The sequence below is a fragment of the Fukomys damarensis genome, unplaced genomic scaffold (assembly GCF_012274545.1).
Source record: "Fukomys damarensis isolate Sample0158 unplaced genomic scaffold, DMR_v1.0_HiC HiC_scaffold_4, whole genome shotgun sequence".
Taxonomy (NCBI): Eukaryota; Metazoa; Chordata; class Mammalia; order Rodentia; family Bathyergidae; genus Fukomys; species Fukomys damarensis.
The window spans coordinates 42,656,846-42,683,062 of NW_022900916.1; the positions used below are offsets into that span (position 1 = coordinate 42,656,846).

At 36.1% G+C, this 26,217-nt stretch overlaps 1 protein-coding gene across 9 annotated transcripts in view; it reads right to left on the bottom strand.

Moving 5' to 3' along the window:
• The window catches only part of LOC104869956 (hyaluronidase-4-like), a 63,922-nt gene that overhangs the window by 11,274 nt on the left and 26,431 nt on the right, over positions 1–26,217 (bottom strand). For 2 of the 9 annotated variants that reach the window (XM_033758000.1, XM_033757996.1), the window contains exon 4: positions 19,221–19,404. Coding sequence is in view for 1 of the 9 variants with exons in the window: in XM_033757994.1 (XP_033613885.1) it covers positions 9,692–9,703 (12 nt within the window). In the remaining 8 variants the exon portion in view is untranslated. Of the gene's footprint in view, positions 1–192; positions 400–9,079; positions 9,130–9,691; positions 9,875–18,875; positions 19,135–19,220; positions 19,405–25,383; positions 25,481–26,217 lie in introns of those variants that run through there. The other 7 variants (XM_033758006.1, XR_004514984.1, XR_782409.1 and 4 more) reach the window with 7 other exon arrangements.

Here is a 26,217-nt window from a genome sequence, read left to right on the forward strand (position 1 = left end):
AATTAACATATCTTGACATTTAGCAGACATTGAATACAACAAAAGAAATAACAAACTGTACTAACAATAAGAAATAATTTATACACAATTTGAAATGTATTTGCCTCAAATGCTTGTTCACTTGCTTTTAAAACAGAGCAGTTACCCTTGCAACTAGTGTGGGCTTAAACAGAAAGCAGAGTTGTAAATTACCTGTTGCTGATTGTGAATTTGGGTGCTACCATCTTCTGTCAGTCACATAAACACACTTAAAACCTATTATTCTTGATCTCCATTGTTTTTCTATGAAGAAATTGGGCTGTATTTTCAGCAATTAAATAGCAAATGAAACTTGGCTGTTTAGTCCCCTCCAAGTAGTCAGTTGGAACAAAAACTGCCAAAGAATCTTCCCAGCATATAACGATTATCTAATATTTCAGGTGTTCCAGCCAAAGATTTCACTCTGAAGGCAATATGGTTAAAGTTACATATCAAAGTTATTTTATCATGTATTATATATTTTTTTTAAAAAGTAGTTCCAGATTTTTCTGCTACAGTTAAATTTACTATCTTTTTAAGAGTCATATATTATTTCTTATGTAGTTCTGTGTTCATTTAATATGTTAAATAAAGGAAAAGCTATCAACTAAGATCACATACAAACTCTCACAGTAGAACCCCCTAAGTCTGCAAAGAAATTCAACTCTTTGTGTATTGACTTATTAAAGCAACAAGTGAGTGATAATTTATTTTTAATAAGTTGGATTTTATTAATACAATTGACTTTACATGGAACATGTACTATGGGAACTAGACAAATCTCTAAAACATCAGAGTTGCCTCTACTCCTTTATTCTTCTCCAGTAAAAGAACAAATCTTGTTCTTCATCCTTGTCCAATGGGATATAAAAGTGCTCACTCACCATAAATATAACTCTTCATTTCCTTTTGGTCATGATTGCATGTATTGGGCATACATGTCTAATAAACTGTGACACCCTTAAAAATGTTTGCTAAGGCTTATATCACATTAAACATTTTATAGATAAAGATGCTATATTACAAAACATGTGCTTCAGCAAAATCCAGTTTTAAGTTGAAGATTTTAGTTATGTTTTCTGAACGTATAAATGACATTCAATCTATCTTTGTCACTAGCCTAATGAAATTTTATTATGTTAGTATTATCTTGGCTCTCAGTATTAATTTTATAACAAACTTCTATGACCATAAAAATTATGCAATAAGAATATCATGAGTTTTAAAATATAATAAATTCTTTCAACAAGATGATTACTGATATCACATTCATATTTCTAGACATTTTTTAATTCAAAGTAGAAAACTTGATCTAAATTTTCTCATTTATGATGTGTGCACACATCACACATACACAATTGAGGTTTTGATTTCCTGGTGTGTTTCAGACAGTGAATTAAAGTCAAGGGCTGCCAAGGTAAAACCAATACTATTCCCCACATTGCAAAGAGTTATATATATATATATATTTTTGTTGTTGTTGTTGTTATTGGGGATTGAACTCAGGACCTTGTTTTCGCAAGTCAGGCAATGGCACCACTGAGCTAAATCCCTGGCCCTGAAAAGTTATATACTTTTAAATGTAAAATACAAATTTATAAAATGTCTATAAGTTAACATAGGAGAAAAGTATGGATCACTGTGGACATGGAGATGACTTTTTAGATTGAATACCAAAAGCATGATTCATGAAGGAAATTTTTTGCTCTTCAAGCCACACATGAGAAGAATATACTTGCAAAAGTCATAGCTGGTAAAGAAATGCTATCTAAAATTTACGAATGTAAAACCTAACAATAAGAAAACAATCAGATTTTAAAATGAGTAAAACCTTGGTAAATAAGCATAAGAAAAGATAATTAACAACACATGTCATTAGGGAATTGCAAAGTACAACAGCAATGAAATGTCATTACATGACTATTAGAATGATGCACATTCAGAACAATGCCAGTTCCAAATACTGATGAGGATGTGGAGCAACAGGAAAGCTAATTCATTGTTGATGGGGATACAAAAAGGATACAGCCATTCTACAAGACAATCTGGTACTTTCCTCCAAAATTAAATAAACTCTTGACAGGATATGATAATCATCCTCATTAGCATTTACCTAAGTGACTTCAAAATTTCTATCTCCACAAAAACCTGCAATGAATGTTCAGAGTATTTTTATTAATAACTGTCAAAACATGGAAACAACTACAATATCCTTCAGTAGGAAAATGTATAAATTGTGGTATATATGGACAATGGGATATTATTCAGTGCTGAAATGAAATGAGCTATTACGCCATACAAAGACAGAGAACGCTCCATTTTACTGGATGACCTAAGAAAACATAGTGAAAGAAACCAATCTACATAATGTGAAATAAGAAGAAAAGGTCCAAAGAGGAAGGGGAAATGGGAGGGGTAGGAGAAAGAAAAGAAGGGAAAATAATAAATATGAGAAAAGGAAAAACTAAAAACAAAGTCTTTGTAAATAGGGAGGGGTGGAGGGTTGAAGAGAGGGTAGAGAAATGGGGAAAAAAATAAGAACTAAGGTATATTATGTAAAGGTACAAATTCCCAGGGATGTATGTCATCATATTGTATACCTAAAATATACTAATTAGTGAATTAAAAAAAAAAAACAAAAAACCAATCTACAAAGTTTATATATTGCCTAATTCCAACTAGATGACATTTTGAGAAAGGTAAAAATATGGAAATAGTAAAATCAGTGGTTTCTAGATGTCGCAGGGAGGATTGAATAAGGCAAACATGGGGGAGTTGGGATGCCATGAAACAACTGTGTACAATACTGGCAGATACAGCTTGTTACACACTTTGCAAAACTTATATAAACCACAGCAGCAAGCGTGTGCCCTACAGAAAGCTGCAGACATCGGATGATAGTGATATGTTAATGCAGTCTCATCAGTTGTGACAAATCATGAAGGAAGCCCTGCATATAAAAAGGAATGGAGCCAGGCGTGGTGCCTCATGCCTGTAATCCCAGAACTTGGGAGGCTGAGGCAGGAGGATTGCTGTGAGTTCGAGACCAGCCTGGACTACACAGTGAGTTCCAGGTTAGTCTCAACTACATAGTGAGACCCTGTCTCAAAAAACAAACAAATAAATAAAAAGGAATGGATTATAAGGGATCTCTGTACTTTCTGCTCAATTTTTCAGTGAACGTTAAAAATACTCTAAAAAGTAATACCTGTTTAAATGAGGAAAAATTATAAAACTGCCTTCACTGAAGCTGTATTTGTATCACATAAAAGCTGGAAGCAGCATGTATGTGGTCACCAAGGAGTCTGTTAAATACATTGTGAGCGCTACTATGGTAATTACATAACAAAATGACAAGCTATCTTCTGATTTCCTCTTTTCAGCTCTGACTTCCTGCCTTACAACTATACTCCATATTTCACAAATTTAATAACTATAATTATTCAATTCTTTCTATGCTGCCTTTCTTTAAAGGCATAAAAATAAGAAAGAAAAAAAATAAAATTTGCATTTTTAGGCAATATGGTTACTTACATAGAACACTCAAAAGAATCTATAAATTATTTAAACAATAGGAGAGTTTAACAGGTAGAGATGGTCATCAGATTAACATATAAAAGTCAAAATATTTTAGTCACCAATATAAATAAAGAGGTGACTCAAAATTTGTACAACACCTCTATAGAGGCAAGTTATTAATCTTTATTGAGATATGTTTAAAGAGAACCAAATAAATGGTCTTCTGACTTCTTAATTTTTGCCATTCTAATATAGCATTGCTTCTAAACATCTGAAGAAGGAAGGCTTAGAGATTAAAAAGGGATTTGTCTGAGATTCTCCTTAGAATATGCTGCCCCTGAATTCTAGAAGTGAGACTATATAGCATTTATAATCTGTGAAATTATTGTGCTTAAGAAAAATAAATATAGAATACTCAGTAAGAATTCAATTACTTAAAAAGAGAAATAATGTCTTATTTAGAGTCAAAATTTACAGAGATCCTAATACTGGGGCTTCAATTCAATTCAATAAACATTGACAGGGTTTACCACATTTGCAACATTGTATTTAATGCTAAAGATGGACAAAAACATTTATCTCCAAGAAGATCAAACTAATATATGTGTGTGGTGTGCATCAATAGGCACATGTGATGCATATATGTACATGGAATAAGGAGAGAGAGGCAGGGGAAATATACATCCTGTTTAAGATTCCTGGAGTAATGGAGTTAGAGCTAATTTTTTCTTTTAAAAAATTAGCTGGTATATTATAAAGCTAATTAATGAGTATTGCACCAAAACACAAAAAGTACAAAGTTAATATTAGTGATAGTCTTTTTACTCAAAAATAGCATTTTTCTGTGTGCCTTTATAAGCATTTCTGTATGTGCACCTCGAAGATTTTATGGCTCACAGGAGAGACTCTGAGATTAGAGGGAAGTGTCAAGCTAACTGAACACCCAGGCTCTTTGCGAATTTCCTATAAATCAGCCCCTTTACCATCAGAGAAGGTTTAGAACCCTGAAGCAGAAATCTGAACACATCTTTTGATCTGCATGGAGCCCAAAATGGTGAGAGAAATTGAATTTGGCCTAGGGTGGGCTACCAATTGGTAAGATTTGTAAAATGAATTCAGGCTGCCCCCAAGTGACTGGGCTGAAGGAAGAGTAAGAGAGAGAGACACAGAAGGGATGTGGCATTCTTCATGAACAGGTTGACTGAGCTCCAGTATCCAAAGATCAATGGGAACAAGGTAAGAGTGGGCTTGGTCATCTTCTGACCTTGCTTGATACCTCTTTTTAAGAACCTGAAAGCTCTTATGAAGGAAGGTTGTGATATAGAAGAAAGCATTTGTCTCCACCTGCTACAGGGCTAAAGTAACAATGTGACATTTGATTTAGAGTAGTAGTAAATAACCAAGTGTATGTAGCTTGGTTGCTTATAGTCCTAAAATAGCATCAGAGTCATTTATGACAGATTTAAAACTTGAGGGTAACCCTTACTAACAGAGTAGCATAGAGTTGCATGATTCATCATCTAAAATATGGATACATGGAATAATACTGCATTATTCACAATTATTGATTAAGAAATTGCACTTTTTTAAGCAACTGAAAGTAGATTTTTTTTTTTTTGTACCGTGGGTCAATCAAGACCTTGTGCTTGCAAGGCAGGCGGTGGCACCACTGATCTAAATCCCCAGCCCAAAAGTAGGTATTTTTTTAACATTTGAGTTTGCCATTATTATTTTTGTTTTTGCTCTTACAATGAAAATTTAATACCACAGAAAGATCAATAAGATATTCAAAAGTAACATATTCGATAACATGTTCTGCAGTCATATGAAGTCATTAAAAAATAAAAACAAAAAAATTCCCAATTTGGGTTTAATTTTAAATGTACATTAACAATAGTCATAGCTTAAAATACGTAAAATAAAGTAGATGGGATTTTATTCATTATTTAATAAAAAATATTGTGAATGCATACCAAAAGTCATAAATTCTTCATTAAAAATTAAACAGAAGGTCCTCAGAAAAAGAGAAGGAATTACTTTTTATGCAGAATAAGAACAAAAGTCTCCTTTAAAAAGGATATTCTACCTGAAGATAGTAAAGGGTTATATGAGGAGGGAAGGGATATGTTTAAATTTAATTTTTCCAGAAGTCCATGTGCACATATAAAATTAGAATTATGAAGGAAAAAAACTATCTTTTTATGCAGTATCAGAAACTTTTACAAGGAACATCTGAAAAATCTTTCTTTTTAGAAATATCAAGCATAATATTGACTGCTTTGGCAATATACTTAGAGACTGCACACTAATTTCTTCTCACAAATTCATAAATCAGCAGAGTCACTGTTAGAAGGCATAAGAAGAGTTTAAAAAAACAAAACAAACTTCTCCACTCCTCCACTCTAGAATTCAAGAGCCATGAAAAAACAGTATGTTTTCTCACACCTGTTTGTAGGGTGAGTAGACTTTTTGTTTGGTGGGGTGAGTCAAAATGTACACTCATTGGCCAAGAGTGATAATTAGTAGTGCAACTTTAAAACCATTCCAGTTTAGACAATAAACTACATGGACATCCTACATGTGTAGCAAACTGCCCTACATAGATTCAGGAGATACCCAATAACAAAAATAGAAATTTCTTATTTAGAAACACTATGTTTCCATTTTTTCATTTTTTTAAGGTTGAAGGGGGTGAAGGGAGGACAGGGGTATGAGGAAAAAATAAGAACCAACATACATCATGTAAAGGTACAAGATCCCAATGATGGATGTAAATGTATTGTTTGCTTTGAATGTACCAATAAATTTAATGAGAAAAAAATGGAAATTTCTTGAAATTTTCTATTTAGCCTATGAAATGGAAGAATAGAATATTGAAAGAGAAAAGATTATAAAGTGTTAAATAAGAGCAGTGACTTATCAAGTAGATATGACATATTTATTAACTTCATTATATATGATTATTAGCTTCAACGATTCAAAAATAATGCTGTTTTTACAATTTTAAACTAAACTATAGAATTAATCATCTTTTATAAATTATTATGTAACTTTTCACCCTTTCCCCCCATAGCAAAAAGTCTTCAGGGCCAGGGATTTAGCTCAGTGGTTCCACCACCTGCCTATCCCCAGCACCAAAACAAAACAAAAAAATGTCTTCAGATAAGCTAATAAATATACTGAAATATTTCATTTCTTTTTTTAAATAAAAGTACATTAATAGAAAATAGACCGAAATTCCTTTTCTGTATTAATAACTTCTAATGTCAACCCCAACACCATCAATTCCACTTAAATTTATACAGCCATAGTTTTTAAACATTCTAGCATATTTAATAAGATTCCTTGAGGTGCTTCAGTAAAGAAGCTAGAAATGAATAACAAATAATATAATAAGTGTCTAAATTGATCTTAAACTCATCATCAGTGAAGGGGCAGAGAAATGGGTGGTAGATAAAGGAAAATCTGTGAGATATATGCTTCGAGAAACTTACAATCTAGTGTATGAAATAGACCCAGAGGATAATTGCTATAGCTGTATTTGTTCCTCCAAAGCCTCTTGTGGTAATAGGGCTTTTTCAGAGGTGGCTGGATCTGACTCATGGGATAGTGCTAGGATGATTAAGGGTATTAGTGCTACCCATCTCAAGTAGCCTGGATAAAATAGAAGGGATAGAAAGAGCTGTGGTTGCTTGTGTCCACCAGGAACTGTTTCTCCTCTCTGATTTCTGTGTGCCATGCCACGCTGCCTTGGAGCCAGCTGATTATAGACTGAAGCCTCTACAAACTGCGAGCCAAATAAACCTTTTCTCCCTTAACTTTGGGTGTCGAGTATTTTGTAACACAAACTAGAAAAGTAACTAAGACAATACTGTTGCATAATACATTTGATTTGAAAATAACATTGAGATTTCAGATGGGTATTACACTAGAAGGAATTGTTAAACATGCAAAGAAAAGGAATTATTTCAGTCTAATTAAATCATAGCAGATGATATATAGTACTTACTTGATTTTTTAAGTACAAAAAGAAAAGGAACTTCTATATTTATTCTCTAATGAATTCATGTACCAAAAAATATTCAGAAAAAAACATATTTGTATTGCAGTCAAAGAGAGCCTTTGTTTAAAATGCAAAATATTGCTTTGTAGCAAATTATGGCTGACAAGAAGATCAGGAATAACAAAAAACAGGAAGCCAAACTGAATAAATGAAAAACTATTAACAAAAAGATTAGCAAAAGAATATGTAGTTGCCTTTCAAAGCACATTGAATTTTTAAAAGTTCTGTTTAAAAAGGATCCTAATGACAAAAGAACACAGAATTGAAATGGAGTTAGCTGAAATGGAGTTATAAAAATAATTTTTCTATAATGCATTTTAACAGAAAAATTAAAGGGAAATGCACAAATAAATAATAATGTCTTCACATAAAGGTATGAGGAAAATATGTTGGATGTGAATCAGAAGGAAATGACATTACTTCAACAATATAGAGTTTATAAATTAATTGATATATTTGGAGTTACCTCTGAAAAATGTGGATGCCCCGATTTGAATTATTACATAGCCTCTTACAGATTACTCTGCTTATATTCTTGCTACTTTCCAGCATTGTGTCACCTTAAAAATTTAAATCAGATCATGCCACACCTCTGCTTAAAATTCTCAAATGGCTAATCACTTCCCTGGAGGGCCCATGCTATCTAATACACCTCTCTCTGAGTTATTCCTGTCTTTCTCCCCTAGGTCACTCTCTAATCAACTATTGCCTCTGAAATCCTTACAAATGACTAAGAGCAGTTACTCCACCTCAGAAATTCTCAAAAGGTAGCCCCAGATTCTTTAGGAAACCTATTAAGTTTTAAAACAAGTAAGTAAACAAACTCTTGGAGGTCCTCAACAAATTTTAGGAGTGTAAAATGGTCTTAATGTTACTGGAATGCCAAGGTCATGGCCCATGTGGTGAAGAATGATGGATGGAGGAAGTAAATTTATTTAAATGGATGTTAGTACATTTATTTAAAAGATATAAAAACAAGAAAGCAATGATATAAAGTTAAGGAAGCAAAGCTGCTGCAACTCAGGAGGGACTCTGAGTAGGATACTTACAAGGGCTCTACTCTATGTCTAGGGGTTTTAAGGGATTTAGAAGGGAGCTTGGACTGTTGTGAAAGCAACATAGTCTCTGCCCTATAAGAGGCTATATACTTTTCAGGGTCTAATCTAGGTAGTGTTCACACAGTGCCCACGCAGAGCGCATGAGCCTCTGAGCCAATGGCCTGCCTGATCATGCCCTGGGGAGGTCCCAGACAGAGGAAGCACACCTGGCAGATGTTTTTGTAAGATCCCTAGAGGGTTGTGATTTAGCAGAGTCTATTTTGGGCTTCCAGGCTCCATTTGGGGGCTGCTGTCCTTACTGCTTCTTATCTCACTAATAGAATCCTCTTATCTCACTAATTTCTGTTGCACTAAGACCAAAATATTGAGAATCACTATTTTAGAAAATTCAGTCCACTTGGACGGCTCTTCCCTTAGATACTTGCAGGCTTATTCTCACACATCCCTCAAGACTTGGCTTGTACAGGTTTGTCTCAGTCACTTTACTCATTGCTAGGAAAGGAGGAGAGGCTTATTTTGGCTCCATTTAAAGGAGAGGTTTTTTGTTGTTTTTGGCTCACAGTTCAGTCCATGATCAGCTGACTCCAAGGCAAAAATGGCATGGTGGATGATGGAAGGCCTTGGTGGAGGGAAACTGCTGAAGTCACAGCAGCCAGGAAGCAGAAAGAAAAGAGAGGGGCTGGGGAGGGAGATACTCCTTTCCAGGTCAAGGACCTAGTGACCCATGCCTTCCAACCAGGCCCCACCTCAGCTATAGGGACGCCGTAATGCAACCACCCTCAGAAAAGCCAGCCTCACTGGGTGCGGTAGCACAGTTATAACTCCACTACTCAGGAGTCTGATCCAGGAGGATCACTGGAATTTTATGGCTAGCCCAGACTACATAGTGAGTTCAAGGCCAGCATGGTGGACTGCACAGCAAGATGCTGCCTCAAAAAAAAAAAGGGGGGGTGGGAAGCCCAGCCTTTAAGTGAATGAGAGTTTTAGGGGGACCCTCCAGATCCAAACCACAACAAAGTTCTCTTTGACTTACCATGGAGCCCATTAACCCATTGTATATTGAAATATTCCAATTTGAACATGTTTTGAATGCACCTAACTACCAAACATTCTCACTCAACATTCCATTGCATTGTAGAGTACCTGTTGCTGACTGGAAGCTGTCACTGCCCAGTATGGCAAAAGATTATTAATACTACTGCGTATCACTAACCTGGGGAAAAAAATCAAAATTCAAAATACCAGGTATGATTTCTCCTCAATGCCTATTACTTTTATGTCATCATAAATTTGAAAACTCTCAAATTGGGCCATCAGAAGGCAGAGACCGCTCCATACTGCATTTTCCTAGGGAACCCTAGCCTGACACCTCCTCCAAACTGCAGGCTTCTGACTCTCCCTTCCCCAACTGTGCATGTTTTCTTTTTCATAACATTTCTTACCTCCAAAAGTGCTATATAATTGACTTAAATATTGTATTACCATCTTTTACAATTCTAGAATGTAAGCCTCAATAAGATGGCTTGTCTGTTTCCCTCAGTGTTACATGCTAAGCACCATAAACACAGTTGTTTATGGGACCAAGGAGTAAATGAATGATGAGGGGTTGAAAAACATAAATTTCTAAGATATGTTGATGCTATGGCTTTACAAAATAAGCAAGCAATACTCAATTCATTCATATTTAATAAATAACTGGGAAACAGGCTATATAGTGTTTTATATACCTAAATAAGGAAATAGTAAAAAGTACCCTAAGGCAGAAGAAAAGAAAATTTGAAAGTTTTTGTTTTGTTTTTGTTTTTTTACTAGTAAATATACGCTGCAGGCTTAGAGAAACATACACAAATTCTATCACAATCCATTAGCCGGAACTCACTATATGACCTCACACAATCAAAAAATACATCCTACCATTTATTTACCTGGAGCTCGCAATTGTGGAACTATTTGATGACGAGCACTACTATATGGTGTAGTTATGTTTCAAATTTGATAACCAAATTATAAAATTCCTTGTAAAATTGGTTCAGAAACACATATTGATTATAAAAAATATATACATGCTAATTTTACTGGAAATAAGTACTTTATTGTTGACATAGTAGCAGAGGACTGATTTAGATGTTTTAATGAAGTGTATTAATGGTTTATTTATTTTTAATGGTAACTGTTGGCAGTATATAAAGATTACATTTATCGTGGGATGTTGGTGCATGTACTTAACACATTTAAATTCTTTTTTTCTTTCTCCTACCCCTCCCATCCCTCCGTTCCCCTTACTCTTGGGACCCTTTCCATTTACAAAAGCTCCATTTCCATTTTTTTCTTCAATTTTTTCTCATCCCCCTCCTTTCCCTCTCCCCTCCCCTTATATCTCTTGTTTCCCTTCCTCTTTGAGAAAGATCTCCCTACTTCCTATTATCTTCTATTTTCCTCTTTATTTATACTTTGGGTTTCTCATATAAGAGAAAGCATGCAATATTTAAGCTTGTGTGTCTGATTTATTTTACTTAATATTGTGGTCTCAAGATACATCTGTTTAACTACAAATGTCTTATCCTTCTGTATTACACAGTAATACTCTATTGTGCATAAATGCAACATTTTCTTTATCCATTCATCTGGTGATGGACAGAAGGCTGTTTTCAGGATTTAACTACTGTAAACAGTCTGCTATAACTATTGGTACGCATGTGTCACTGTAATATGACTTTAACACTTTGGAGATGGTACCTAGAAGGGGAATAGGTAAGTCAATTGGAATTTCCCTATTTAGTTTTTTTTTTTTTGAGGCTTCTCCATACTGGTTTCCATAGTGATTGTACTAGTTTACACTCCCACCAACAATGTAGCTTCACCAGCATTTGTTATTATTTTATTTCTTAATGATGGCCATTCTTTCTGGGGTAAGATGGAATCTCAGTGATGTTCTAATTCCCATTTCTCTAATGACCAGTGATGTTGAGCATTTTTTCATGTATTTATTGGCCATCTCTACTTCTTCTTAAAAGTGTGAACTCATTTTAGAGAGTTTTAGTTTTAATTTGTTTTAGTTCTTTGTATATTCTTGATGTTAGCCCTCTATCTGAGAAATAGTAAAGGTTTAGACTTGAGATTTTATTTGATTCCTACATCTTCCCTTCATTTCTTCTTTCTTTTCCTCTTTCCCTCTTTTTTCCTTCAGCAAATATTTGTTGACACTTTCTAATTACCTTGTGGATTCTCAATTATGAGAACACAACATTGAATACAAAAGATTTTTGCTCCCACAGAGCATAGAATCCACTAGCAACTATAAAAAACAGGTAAGGAAAAACTTTTAAAAATCGAAATAGTTGTACATTGTGATAAACATTGTAATGGATTACAAATGCTGTCATACAAATGCTCAACCTCTCATACAGGCCTTTGATAAGGAGTAATTGGGATGGATAGTCAGGATAGCCTTTCTATGGTGACATCTGAGTTGAGATCTGAATACTGTAACTGTGCTAGTCTCACAAACATCTAAGAGAATTTTAGACACACAGTACACATGCAAAATCACCAGCATGACAACAATATCAGTGAGCCATGTGGGCTTGAGCTGTGGGAGGAAGGAAGAGTGATAAGATGAAGTTAGAGTCAATCAGAGACAGAAACAACAGGGCCTTGCTGATGAAGGTATTCTAACAGCCATGCAAAAATCATCAAAGAAATGTGAGCAAGAGATTGCAAGATTTCTTTCATGTTTCTAAAAGACCAGTGTTATGGTTTGGGTCCAGATGTCCCCCAAAGCTTCATGTGGTCATAGGCTTGATTTAGAGTGTGTGAAGCTGCAAATGATTCATCATGCAATGCTAGGCTCCAGGACTAAGATTAAAGGTGTGAGTGCTTCCCACCTTAAGTAACCTGAATAAAATAAAGGTGGCAGGGAGACAATGTTAAGGCTCTCTTGTTACCATTGCTGCCTTGTGTATACCATGTTGTTTTTCTGCAATCCTGTTTGTCATCCCTGCCTTGCAGCCAGCCAATTATGGACTGAAATCTCTACAAACTAAGCCAAATAAACCCCTTCCTCTCTAACTTTGGTTGTCTGCTATTTTGTCTCAGCAGCACTAGAAAAGTAACTAACACAACCACACTTGCTTTTGGTGAAAAAATAGAATGAGAGGAAGAAGCAAAATGCAGAAATCTAGTTGGCTTTGATTAGCTTTCAATGATGAAGATGGAAAGAAAGGAATATATTCAACATATCTATTGGTAAAGGAGCCAACAAAATTTCCTGCTGTATTTTATAGAGAGATACTATGAAAAGAAAGACTCAAGGACTGAGGAAATTAGTTAAAAGGTGAGACTATTCAATGAAATGAAAGAGAAAGTTGAGGGAAAAAGCATTAAGGGTAGTCAAGTCCTTTATTAAGCATACCAAATTTTATATATTTCCTAAATATCCAATAGGATACATTATTTTGAGTTTAGAAATTTTAAATTAACATTATCTTAACATTTATTTGTACTTTTCTCTATTTATAGCAGCATCATAAATTTAGTTCATACTAGAATTCCTGTAGACGCATAAAGTGTAATTTTTTTTTTCACAACTACTCTGGCTTTCAATTTGAATCCCCTATAACAGAGAAGGAAAAAAATTAGATAAATATACAATGTCATTTAAATTACTACAATGTAACATGTGAAAGATTAAAATGTTCCTTTTTCTGTAATACAAATGCTCAATCTCTCATCTAGCATCTTCCATTCTTCTGCCTCTCTTCCTAGGGCAGTGGCTTTTTATGTCTGGTAATTGGAGGGAACTAACGCAGTTCCTGCTGCTGGAGGAAGCAGCAGGAAAGAGTTAGGGATGTTGAGTATGACGTCCTTCGCCACTTTGGATTCAATATTCTTTATCCACTCCTTCAGTCTGGAATAACCATGATTAAAGCTTTTCTAGACTTAGTCACGGCCCGATCACAATTTCTTACTGTCTAGGCCCCAGGCTATCTCATTAGCCAGAGCTAATGGCTCTGGATCTGGTTATACCTCATACATGATGCAAATCTCTCCTAAAATAATATCGGTAGGCTTCATGGTCTGCCACAGAAACTCCCTCTGGCAAACTCTTAGCTTGATGCTCAGTAACTGGTCCGTTTGCACCAAACAGAATCAAAGATTGCCCAGGAAAGCTAAATCTCCAGGGCTTCCTCCTTCTGTCACAGTTTATTTTTATGCTACAGTGCTCCCAACTGCAGCCAGCATGTTTGAACCTTTGCAATCTCTAATATTGAGTAGGAGCATGAAAGAGTATCTCTCCACTCTATACTCACCTCAATTAAATTCCAAGAGGGAAAAAGACATAGAGAGGGACCTGCTTCACTCACTCTCTCTCTCAGTCCTCTGCTTCCCTTATGGTCTGGTTCTTATCTAAAATGGTCCCCAGGGCCGGAGATTTAGCTCAGTGGCTCCAGTGCCTGCCTGGCAAGTACAAGGTCCTGAGTTCAATCCCTGGTTCAGGCGGAAAATAAAGCCTAAAATGGTCCCAAGGTTGTTCTGCATATTGAAGACTTGGCTGCTGATGGGCTGTGGGGAAGAGATCATAAGGGCTCTCACTTCTTTATGGATTAATTCGCTGATGGGATGATAATTTGATGGATTATTTTTGGGGTTTGTTTGTTTGTTTTTGAGACAGAGACTTGCTGTGCAGTTCAGGCTGGCTTTGAATTCACTACATAGCCCAGGCTGACCTCAGACTTGCAGCAATCCTTTTGCTTCTGCCTCCTGGAGTTACAGGCATGCCCCACAAGGCTTGGCAGTTTGATGGATTTTGGGCAGTGATGGAAACGCGAAGTGTGGCCTTGATGAAGAGTGGATTGTGAGCTCTGACCATGGGAAATGTATCTAGTCTCAAGCCCCTTTCCATCAAGTTCCTCTCTCTCTCTCTCTCTCTCTCTCTCTCTGCTTCCTAGACTCTAACAGGTGAGTGGCGAGCCTCCTTCATGCCCTTCTACCATTATGATTCTGCCTGGGAGCCAGCCTATTATGGACTGAAGCCTTTAAAACTGTAAGTCAAAATAAATCTTTCCTCCTTTATATTGTTGCAAGGTATTTTGTCATAGTGACAAAGAGCTACCGACCCACCACAATTTCCTTTAATTTGAGCAGGAGTGGGCATTACCCACAAGTCAATCTGGTAGCCATGGTAAAAGTAACATGTCCATTTACTGGAGACTGTGGTTAGCTGAGTCCTCCAAGCCTACAAGTCTACTGTCTTGATGAAGGACCCAAATTTACATGTCAGAAGTAGGGTTTTTTGAATTATTATTTTAACACTCAATCAAAACTATGTACAATAAATTTTTACTGTATTTTACATAAGATAGACACCAGAGAAATTTACAGTTAGAAGAAATATAGACAGTTAAGGAGGGCCCAGTCCTGTGAGATACTTTCTCAAAGCACAAAAGTCAGAGTTCAGTCAGGGAAAAGGATACAGGCTGCCAGATTAAGCAGATGTTAAAAAGAAAAGCTAAAATGCAGGTCTTTGGGTAGATAACCAGACACTGGGACCACCAATACTTCCAAGGCGCCATTCTTAGACACAGCCCCCATCAAGCAATCTATGAGGATTCTTGCCCATGACTTAGAAAATACCATTCCAAAGATGTCTTCCCCATTAGGCAAAAATCCCGGACATAGGGACAACATCTCCTCCTTGCCCAGAAAAGGAAGAAACTCACAACTTTTGGACACTACTGACTCAATCTCTCCAATTTTAGTCCTTACTTCCACTTTCATTTTCTCATACCAGAGAAACAACACAGCACTCAAGCATGTGTGTCTGATTATTTCATTTAGGAGTATGGTCACAAGGTCCAACCATTTAGCTGTAAATGTCTGTAGCTCATCCTTCTTTGTGACTGAGTAGCATTCCACTCTCTCTCTCTATATATATATATGTCACAACCCACACCTTCTTTATTTACTCATTGGTGATGGGCATTTGGGATGTTTCCAAGATTTAACTATTACAAACTGTGCTGCTATAAACATGGGTGTGCTTATATTGCTGTGGGATGATGCTTTTAATTATTTTGGGAAGATATCAAGAAGAGGAATAGCTGGGTCAAATGGGTTTCAGTTTTTTGAGAACTCTCCACAGTGATTTCCACAGTGGTTGTACCAGTTTACACTCCCACAAACAGTGGGGAAAAGTTCCTTTTTCTGCACAGCCCACCAGCATTTGTTATTGTTTGATTTCATGATAACAGCCATTCTTTTTGGAGTGAGATGAATCTCAGAATTGTTTTGCTTTGCATTTCATGAATGACCAGTGATGTTGAACATTTTTTCATACATTTATTTGCTGTTTCTACTTCCTTGTCTGAGAAATGTCTTTTCATTTCAGATGCCCATTTTTGGACTGCATCTTTAAATTTAGGGGGTCTGATTTTTTTTTTAGTTCTTTATATATTCTAGATAATAGTCTTTTGTCAGATGAATAGCTGATAATTCTTTTTTCCCAAGCTATAGGTTGTCTTTCACTTGGTGGTTTCTCTTGCTATGCAAAAGCTTTTTAATGACATGAGGTCCCATAGTATTTTCTGTGCAATCTGGGTTTTGTTCATGAAGTCTTTGCCTGCTCCTGCATCCTCAAGTGTTCTACCTATTCTCTCTTCCAGAAAATTTAACTTTTACATTTTAATATTTAGATCTTTGATCCACTTTATTTTAAGTTAGTACTGGGGAAAGATATAGGTCTAGTTTCAATTTTTGCATATGGAAAGCCAGTTTTTCTAGCACCATTTATTAAAGAGGCTGTCTTTCTTCCAATTAAAGTGTTTGGCTTCTTTGTCAAAGATTAAGTGGCTGAGTATGTCTGGAGCTTTTTCTGCATCTTCTAGTCTGTTCCATTGATCCTCAGGTCTGTTCTTTTACCAGCACTATGCTGTAATACTGTTTTTATTACAGCAGCTTTGTAGTATAATTTCAGGTCAGGGATTGTCATATCCTTCCTTGCCCTTTGTTGCCTAGAATTGCTTTTGCTATTCTAGGTCACTTCTGATTCCAAATGAATTTTAGGATTGCTTTTTCTAATTCTGTGAGATATGCTGTTGGGATTTTCTTCATTAAGTTTATTAGTTCATTTTAGTTATACAATGCAATGACATTCAACATTGGGAATTTGATAATCTTTACAGAATCTGTCTTGGTTCTTATTTTTTTCTTCCATTGCCCTGTCCTCCCTTCAACCCCGTCCATCCGTCTCTATTTACAAAGACTTTGTTCCCATTTTTTCCTTTTCTCATATTTTTTTTATTTCCCTTCTTTCCTTTTCTCTACCCCTCCTAGTTCCCTTTCCCCTTTAGGCCTTTTCTTCCTATTTCATATTATCTATTATACATTTTGATCCTTATTTACACTTTCAGTTTATTGGGGTTGCATTAAATCTATATAACAATTTTGGAAGTATGCCATCTTCACCATATTGGTTCTTCCTCTCCAAGACCAAGGGATATCTTTCCATTTTCTGATATCCTCTTCAATCTACTTTTTAAGAGTATTGTAGTTTTCAATGCAGAGGTCTTTTACCTCCTTCATTAGACTGATTCCTAGATATTTCAGTTTTGTGGATGCTATTGTGAAAGGAGTTGTTGCCCCAATTTCTCTCTCAATGAGTTTGTTATTTGTGTACAGGAAGGCTATTGATTTTTGAGTATTGACTTTGTACCACTCTATGCCACTGAATTTGGTTATCAAATCTAGAAGTCTTTTGGTGGAGTGGGGACTTCTATGTAAAGCCCTTAAATCACACTGTCTTTAAGAAATGTAAGGAAATAACATCATGTGCTGGTAAAAATGAAAGGAAAATTCACGGATTTTCCGATAACCTTAAGCGTTTGTTAAGATTAATATAATTATCCTAGATGAAATTAAGCTCCAAAATAAAAGTGTTTGGAGAGTCTGGAACTGTAACTTGAAAGATTAAATCCTCTTCTCAGAAACAAGATAAACAAAAGGTGCTTTGACGTTTCAAAGTAGCATTTCCGGTTGATAACTTCTCAGATGAAACCCAGGAAAATTAAATCAGGCTCGGGCCGGGGATTTAGCTCAGCTGTTCGGTGGCCTGCCTTGCAAGCTCAAGGACCCGAGTTCAATCCCAGGTACCAAAAAAAAAAAAGAAAAGAAAATTAAATCAGGTTCTGGTAATGATAAGATTACAAACGGAGGCTGTTCCCAGCAGAGAGCCAAAGGCCTCAATCATTAATGAACATTTACAAATGCTGCGCCAAAGTTCTTAACATCCACCTCAAATTGTCTCCAGGAGTATTAGTCGATGGCCAGCAGGGGGCCCTTCACACCTATTTTTGGCCAGAATCAGCAATTAGGGAGAATTTTCAACAAAAGAATGGAAAACAAGTTTCTGACTTTTTTAGCTTTCAGAGTATCCAAGCTGGTAGGTTCCTCAGAACTTTAACACTGCTCCCCCTTGAGGAATTAAGTTTGGAGTTTTATTTAACTTTTTTGAAAGGTGAACTAAAGTGCAACAGCAACATCGTGGACCTGGAATCTTTTTCCCTGATACTTTCTCCCAGTTTCTGTAACGTTCAGTAGCAAAGACAGAATAGAAGTACTATTTACAAGGGAAGGGCACAAGGACAATCAAAGCAAGTAGGTTCTGAAACCTCCTTTGTTACCCATTTGTCGCTGAGTCTCGTGGAGCCAGGCTGCTTTTCACCTTTCTACCTTACAGGCACTTTTTACCTGACTTTGCCCAATATAAGTATCAAAATCATCTGCATTTCATAGTGACCAGGTATATACAGCAAGGAAGGTCTGACCAGTCGGTTTCTGAGTTCGAGAAAGATGGTATAGCCTAAAGGTTGAGGGCCTCGACTCTTGATCCAGACCACCTGATTATATTTTTGGGATCTTGTTATTATCATAGCGACCACCCTTCACCATGTGCAATACCTCCCACCCTACCCAACCATTAATCTATATACACAGATTTTGTCAATTTTGGACATTTTATATAAATTGAGAGAATGATCTTTTGTGACTGATGGCTTTAGTATGACATGTTTTCAAGATTCAATATTTTAATGTTGTGGTGTATTTCAGCACTTAATTTCTTTCATATTATTATAAGTAACTATAAGTAATAAGAAACTTATGACAATATTAAGTAATATTCCATTTGTTTATTCATCTATATGTCAATGGATATTTGGGTTATTTCTACTTTAGAGCTATTATGAATGACATCATTTTTACTAGGTATATACTTAAGGTATATCCTTTGCTAGGATTACTAGGTCACATGTTAGCCAACTTACCAGTGCTATGACAAATACCTGAGATACATCCACTTAAATGAAGGAAAAGTTTATTTTGGCTCACAGTTTCAAGGCTTCGGTCCATGGTCATTTGGTGTCTGCTTTGGAGCTGTGGCAGTGTAACACATCATACCTGAAGCACATGGTAGAGGAGGTGCTAGGAATTAAAGACAGTGACAGAGTCACACTGTCTCTTCAAATATACTTCGTCAGTCGTCCTAACATCCTTCCACTAGGCCTCACCTCCTAAAGGCTCCACCACCTCCTGACGACACCCAAGTTTTTAATATGGGCCTTCAGGAGACATTCATGATCCAAATTATGGCACCAAACCACCTGATTTTTAATCCTGTTTCCTTGGTGCTTGCTCTGTGTTCTTGGAAAAGTTGTGGTTCCATAGAAAAGGAGCCAACAACATTTTATATGACTGTAAAAAAAAAAAAAAGAGGATTAAGTAATTTACTATTTGGAAGGCTCTTAATATAAATACCATATAAATGCTTCTTTTATTTAAAATATCAATTCCCAGGTCCTCTTCCTTAAAAGCTTTGAGAATCCTTAAACCAGAGAGTGAAAGGAATAGTTTCAGCATTGACTGGGTCTGGGAAACATCTGTGCTGTTCCAACTCTACTCACAGTTTTTAGTTCTCCCATTCTAGCTAAGCCCCATTGTTCCCTACACGAACTATTGCTTCTTGTTTTAGTGCCTTTGAGGGATTTATAAATAGTCCTTATCTCTGCATTGGCTCAAGTTCAAAGTTCACCTAAGTATAAGTTTTTTAGAGGCTTTGTTTTCCTACAATATGGTTTGCAAATGTCTGGCTTCCTGCTTTCTCTTAAATCCTGAGGAAGAGTGTTATTTATTTCCTCTGTCTTACACTTTTAATGAAGCATTACTTTTCATGTGTCTCTCTCACATAGCTCTGAAGAACCCAGTTTTATTAAGCTCCATTTTTGGTAAGAATCTCTCATTTTAGTGTCCAAACTCTGTGGATCCCACTATGATGTGGTACCATGTCTTTTCCTGAGTAGCTATTAAACATCCTACATTGCTAGTGAGCTCCAAAGTTCATCATTCAGATGACTTTGGATCTCAAATATTATTACTACAAAAAATAGCTTGGGGGACTAGGGATTTAGCTCAGTGACACCACGCCTACCTCACAAGTGCAAAGTCCTGAGTTCAATCCCTGGTACCAAAAGAAAAGAAAAAAGAAAAAAAAAAAGCTTGGTAAAAGACAAAATATGTTTAAAGTCAATTGACTAGAAAATATTAAATGTTCTTAAACAAAAATAATGAAAACAAACTATATTTACTGAAAGTTTACTGGGTAGTAAGCCCTGCTTTCTTTAAGGAAAATTTTGGACCTGATCAAATTTGGAGTAAGGCATGAGGTCATTTGAATGTCCTGAGTAGCACAACTTCCTGTTATAGAATGTTCGTGGAGCTTTTTGCCATCACAGAAGTTCTGAAACACAAAAGCATACACTTTGCTTTGCATGGTCACAGGATATGTGAACAAGAGATCTCCAAACTGGTTCATCTGTTGTGTTCAGGGATATACAATCCAATTTATGAGAAAGAAATTCCCTGAAGGAGGTGAGGCCTGAGAATGACCTTGACCCTGAGTATGGAGCGAGAAGAGCAAGCCTGAGCTGGAAGCTTGGCTGACTGCCAGATGGAGCAGTGGCTCATGGTAGCAGGAGGCTGACTGCATTGGACCTTCCCTGATATTGCTCTGTTCCCCCTAAACATTGGTGTGTAACGAAAGGAAAAAGGTGGCGTACAAGTGACAGATCTGTCTAGGGACCTAACCGTTCTGTGATAAATACCTGCATATCTGATCATGAGACTCCAGAGAGTTTTTCTACTAGACAGAAAGAGACAAGCAAGAGATGAAAAAGACATGAGAACATAGGGACTCAGCCTTGGGTTCTTCAAGACAGAATACATTCATGGGATAGGCTTCTGCCAAAGGACTGAACTGCTGCTAGTCCAGCATGTTTAGACTCAAAGTTTTGAAACTTATGATAGTATTATATATGGTGGAACATTCTATATCTTGGCAGGTAAAGCCTAAAGCAATACACTGAACTGCTGCTAGTCCAGCATGTTTAGACTCAAAGTTTTGAAACTTATGATAGTATTATATATGTGGAACATTCTATATCTTGGCAGGTAAAGCCTAAAGCAATACACAATATGTACAAGTAGCCTTCACAATTAGTTTTAGAGAGGAAAAACTTACATAATTTACCTACGTGTACAGAGACAATAAGATGAAGTGCCAAGAAGGAAAATCAGCACTGTCTCACCTTGACCCCAAAACCTGCATCTTTCCCCCCAATACCTTAAAGCTTTTCAAGATAAGGAACACTGGATAGATCACAGGAAATAAACAAGTAAACCTTTACTGTAATAATGTACGGTCACTCTTTCAAAATAATAGTGATCAAGAGCACATAAATTGAACAACTGCTATATGCCTTTTGATTGGCTTGTTCAACAGTGTGATTTACTCAAAAATGTATCAGTAGCTTGAATTTTTATCCTATTGTATTTTCATCAGTGTAGGAATAATGCCAAAGCTCTATGCCCTTGAGGTCTAGATTTTCCTAATCCTCAGAGGGAGAGTTAATAGGGCTCATTTCAAAGCCATCAGCCAATTAAAGAATTAAACTGAATTATGCCCCAAAGGGAATGAAAACAGGCTCAATCCTGGAACTGATTTCTCTGGTGAATATATGGGGAGATTTTGAATTTCTTCAAGTACTTGGACTTAACATTCCAGAGTAACAAACCCTTGCAGGGGAATGTATATTTCAATATAAGTGAGAACTAACCATTAAATATCCTGTCTTGAGCACATAGTATAAGAAATCTGGGACTGAGTAGTCAGCAGAGAGGAACATTATACAGTACCCCCAAGGGGGCCATCTCTAGCATATGGCAAATATCAGTCTTGAACTACAAATAATCATTTAGAAGAAAAGCTGCCTTGTACATTTGCGATGGTTTTGTACAAAGCAGTTCTGTCATCCACATGGAGCCAAAGGGGAAATGGTCACGCCTATGAACCAATAAACAGGTTCTCTCCCATTTTCCTAGGATTATGTAAGACCCAGGGACTTTGAACCATAAAGAGAAAAACCCCAGTTGGTAACTCATATTGGATTTATTGCTCCACTCACTACATCGTGCTTTGAAGGTAGATTCACTTAGAAAATTAAGAAGCATGATATCTCTTACGTCTGGAATGCCACCATGCTGTCCACACCTTCATACAAACAATAACTCATTTTTTACTCACATTAAAAGCATTGCTGAAATTTTAGTATCATTCTCTTCTTGCAGACAAAGTAGTTAGAATATAAAACAACTTGAATGTGATGTATAACTCCTGAGTCTTTCTAAATCTGAAGAATTTAGACCTTTCAAACTTTACAACTCCATAAGAATCACTGTAGCACAACAGCTCAGCAACATGCCTTGAAAACTATTTCATAAAGTCTGTCACCCAAGCTATATAAGCAAATCGTTACCCAGCATAAACAGGATGTATAAGAGATCTCATTCTTTAAGAAAAACTTATTATGAGAAAATGAAAAAGTGGAAACAAAATCTTTGTAAATAAGGAGGGGTGGAGGGGTTGAAGGACGGCAGGGGAATGGGGAAAAAATAAGAACCAGGATAGATTATATAAAGGTACAAATGTTCAATGGTGAATGTCATTATATTTTACACCTAAAATGTACCAATAAAATTAACAAAAAAGAAAAACTTATTAATATGTAATTAGAGAAGGAATAATACAGCTGTTCATAAACAGGCATATTTTAAATTTAATTGGATAGTTACAGCATAAATAGTTGCCTTGCACTGAGCTTCAAGACAGCTGCAGTGCCAAGACAGCTACAGTGCCATAGGAATTTAGGTAACAGCTAATGGAAGTAGAACAGAAAGATTTTTAGATAATCTGTCAGAAAGCACACTGCTCAACATCTAGCTCCATATACTTTAAAATTCTTAATTTCTCTGTGTCTCAGATTTGTCATTTTAAACTGTTGATAGTAATATGCTCCTTTCTTTAACATATGTATGCAAAAAAATGCTTATAGAATACAATGAGCTATGTAAATAAACGACAGACTTTTACTGTCCTCCAGCCTTTTCATTATTTTCTTGTCTTCATGATTCATTTTCACTATGTTAGCTAATTTTATGTGTCAGTATGACTAGGTTATCATAGCCAGCTGTTCAGTCAAACATCACTATAGATACTGCTTCGAGATTATGTTTTAGAGGTTGACATTTAAATCAATACTTTGAATAAAGTAAATGTTCCTTTATTAAGATATGTATGCTACATCCAATAAGTTGAAGGCCTTAAAAGACTGAAGTCTCCTCCAAAAGAAGAAATCCCGAGCTGAGTGCAGTGCTCTGTGCCTGTTGTCTCAACTACTCAGGAGGCTAAGGCCCGAGGATTACACACCTGGATAACATATAGTGATACCCCACCTCCACTATGAAAAAAATTAAAAAAGAAATTGTGTCTCTAGACTGCTTCAGACTCAAGACTGTGATATCAGTCCCTCCAGGAGTTTATACCCTACTCACCAGCCCTCCAAATTTCAAACTTATTATCCCCAAAATCATGTGACCCAATTCTTTTAAATCTTCTCTGACTCTGGCCCTCACTCTTTCTCTCTCCGACCAATGAGATTTGTGTGTGTATCTATATCTATATACATATACACATATGTGTATAAATGTATACGTGTGGTTCTGTTTCTCTGTAAAATCTTAATACAACAGTTGCCCTGAAGTAAGAACTTAGATGAATCCAAAAACATGGAAAGCAATCAAAAAGAACTTCAAAATATACTGAATGTACTATTTTATTCTCAATATATTTTCTATTGGTCAATTTTTGAATACTCATTATTATTAGCAAATGTGTCATAATAATGATTTCTCTTATTGCAATGAAATATGCGTATTTAATACACTCAGGGAAGCATGCCGACACAAGACTGCTCCCTGTTGTCAGGGGTGGCCGTGATTTGCCTATTGTGGTCTGAGCACGTGTCTCTGCTCAAGGTGTCCCTTCCATCACAGTGCTTCCCCACACACATCCTTTTTGCAAAAAAAGCTACAGCTTTTTCCTCTAAGGCACAGCTCAGTGACACTTACATTGAAATACTCAGTTCTTTAACTGAACATGGTACTACTTCTTTGGAGTTTGATTCTGCTATACTATTTATTACTTCCTCTCCTGAGTTATAGTTATTTGTGTGCTTGAGTTGCTCGCACCTTGAGGGTAGCATTTGGGGACCTGGAGGATAGCATTACTGACCAATCATAGTTTTTTCCAAAGCCCACCATAGCTTCTTGCTGCAGATATCTTCATAAACATGTGCTGAATAAACAAACCTTAGTGGGTCATTTTAGTCCAAAGAATCTCTGCTTTTCTATTTAATTGGTACTGTAACAAGTTCTATAAGTAATTCCCATCAGAGTGACTGTGATCTCTTATGCATTATTGCCTCTGGTGGTGAATACTGATTAGATACTACAGGTTGGAAAGCAACAGCATGGAGAAGTAACACTTAAAGAATTTTAAATGAAAGAATTTTATGAACAGAGTAGTATAATAATAGCACAGGCTTTGATCTATTCGCTGGTGACTTTACAGTAAACAAGGAACTTCCTGGTTTTCACATGAAATGTTCTTGATATTTATCAGTGATTTAAGCTAACTATTAAATAAGTAACAAAAGTGAAGTACACGCATCTGTGTACACATCAAATATTTCACTTCCAAAGATATTTCTGTGCCCTCAATGAACAGTGTGTACTTTGCATCTAAATCCAGAACACTTACTGATTTCACAATATTTGAACAGCACAGTGGTACAAAAAGATAGAACAACTTCTTGGATGAAAAAGCAAAGCTGGGATCTATTTTAGATCCTGCAATTTTAAAATTCCAATGTAGTATGTTTAACAACTGATATTTCTTGTACATCTGGGGGGAAATTCATCAAAATGTTATGTTGAAGAACAAATGTGTTCTTGACTTCAGTTCAACTAGTTTCATGTTTTAATTCATCTAAAAGTTCCTATGATCAGTTACTATAGAAGGCAATAATAATACTCATGATACATTCAATTCATTGAGTCAATATTTACTTGTAAATGACAGGTACTACTGAGTTCTGGCGGTTCATCTATGAAGAAATATGATGCTTTAAGAAATCAGTGTCAAGGCCGGGGATTTAGCTCCGCGGTTTGGTGGCCTGCCTTGCAAGCATAAGGACCCTAGTTCAATCCCTGGTACCAATAAAAATTTTTTAAAATAAAGAAAGAAATCAGTGTCTATTGAAAGGAAGTAGACATACACACCAATTCCTGGTAACTCCTAGTTGTTGTTCATTGCTGTTCTAGTTTTCCTTGCTGTTGCTTCACCCTAGAAAATGGGCTCTCTTCTCTTGTCTTGCATCTGAATAGGTAAAAGATACCCCCTCTTTATATAGCCATTACCCCTTCACCACTCAATAAAAAAATTTTATTTGGAAAGAAAATTAAACTATTCATCATTCAGGCCCATTGAAGATTATACTTTCTTATCTCAGAAACAGAATAGATAGAGGTGATTAGAATTGGAGAGCATGATGTTTTGGTCCCAGAGATGATGTCTTTAGGTGGATAGAAGTTAAAGTTTTATTTCTACTCAGAAACCGATAGATGGCAGGACCTCTGAAAAGAAATTCATTAAATAGCTAGTCACTCAGACTCTACTAATTTGGCCTTGTGAGCCTCTACGAATGCTCCTTGGTTTGAGTTGAGTGTAAAGGAGGGGTACTACAGAAACAGCAAAGCAGCCTACTTTCAAATGGGTCATACAGACTTGACAAACTCAAAAACAAACTCAGAACAAACTCAAATCAAGAATCCTTTTCTCCATCTGATGTAAAATGAACTACACAAAGTCCCTGAGAAATGTGCACAATGATAAGCAAGGGTTCTCTAGTAATTAATATTAAGACTATTGCCATAAAAGTTCAAAGATATATTTTGATTTTTCAAAATATAGTAATATAGCTTTAGTTTCACCTAAGTCTCATATTCCAAATTTATATCCTTTGTAGTCATAGTAGAAATAGATCCATAAATACAGACACAGTATGCTAAGTACTAAAATAGAAAAGGTACTATGTGCTAGAGTTTCTCAAAGAA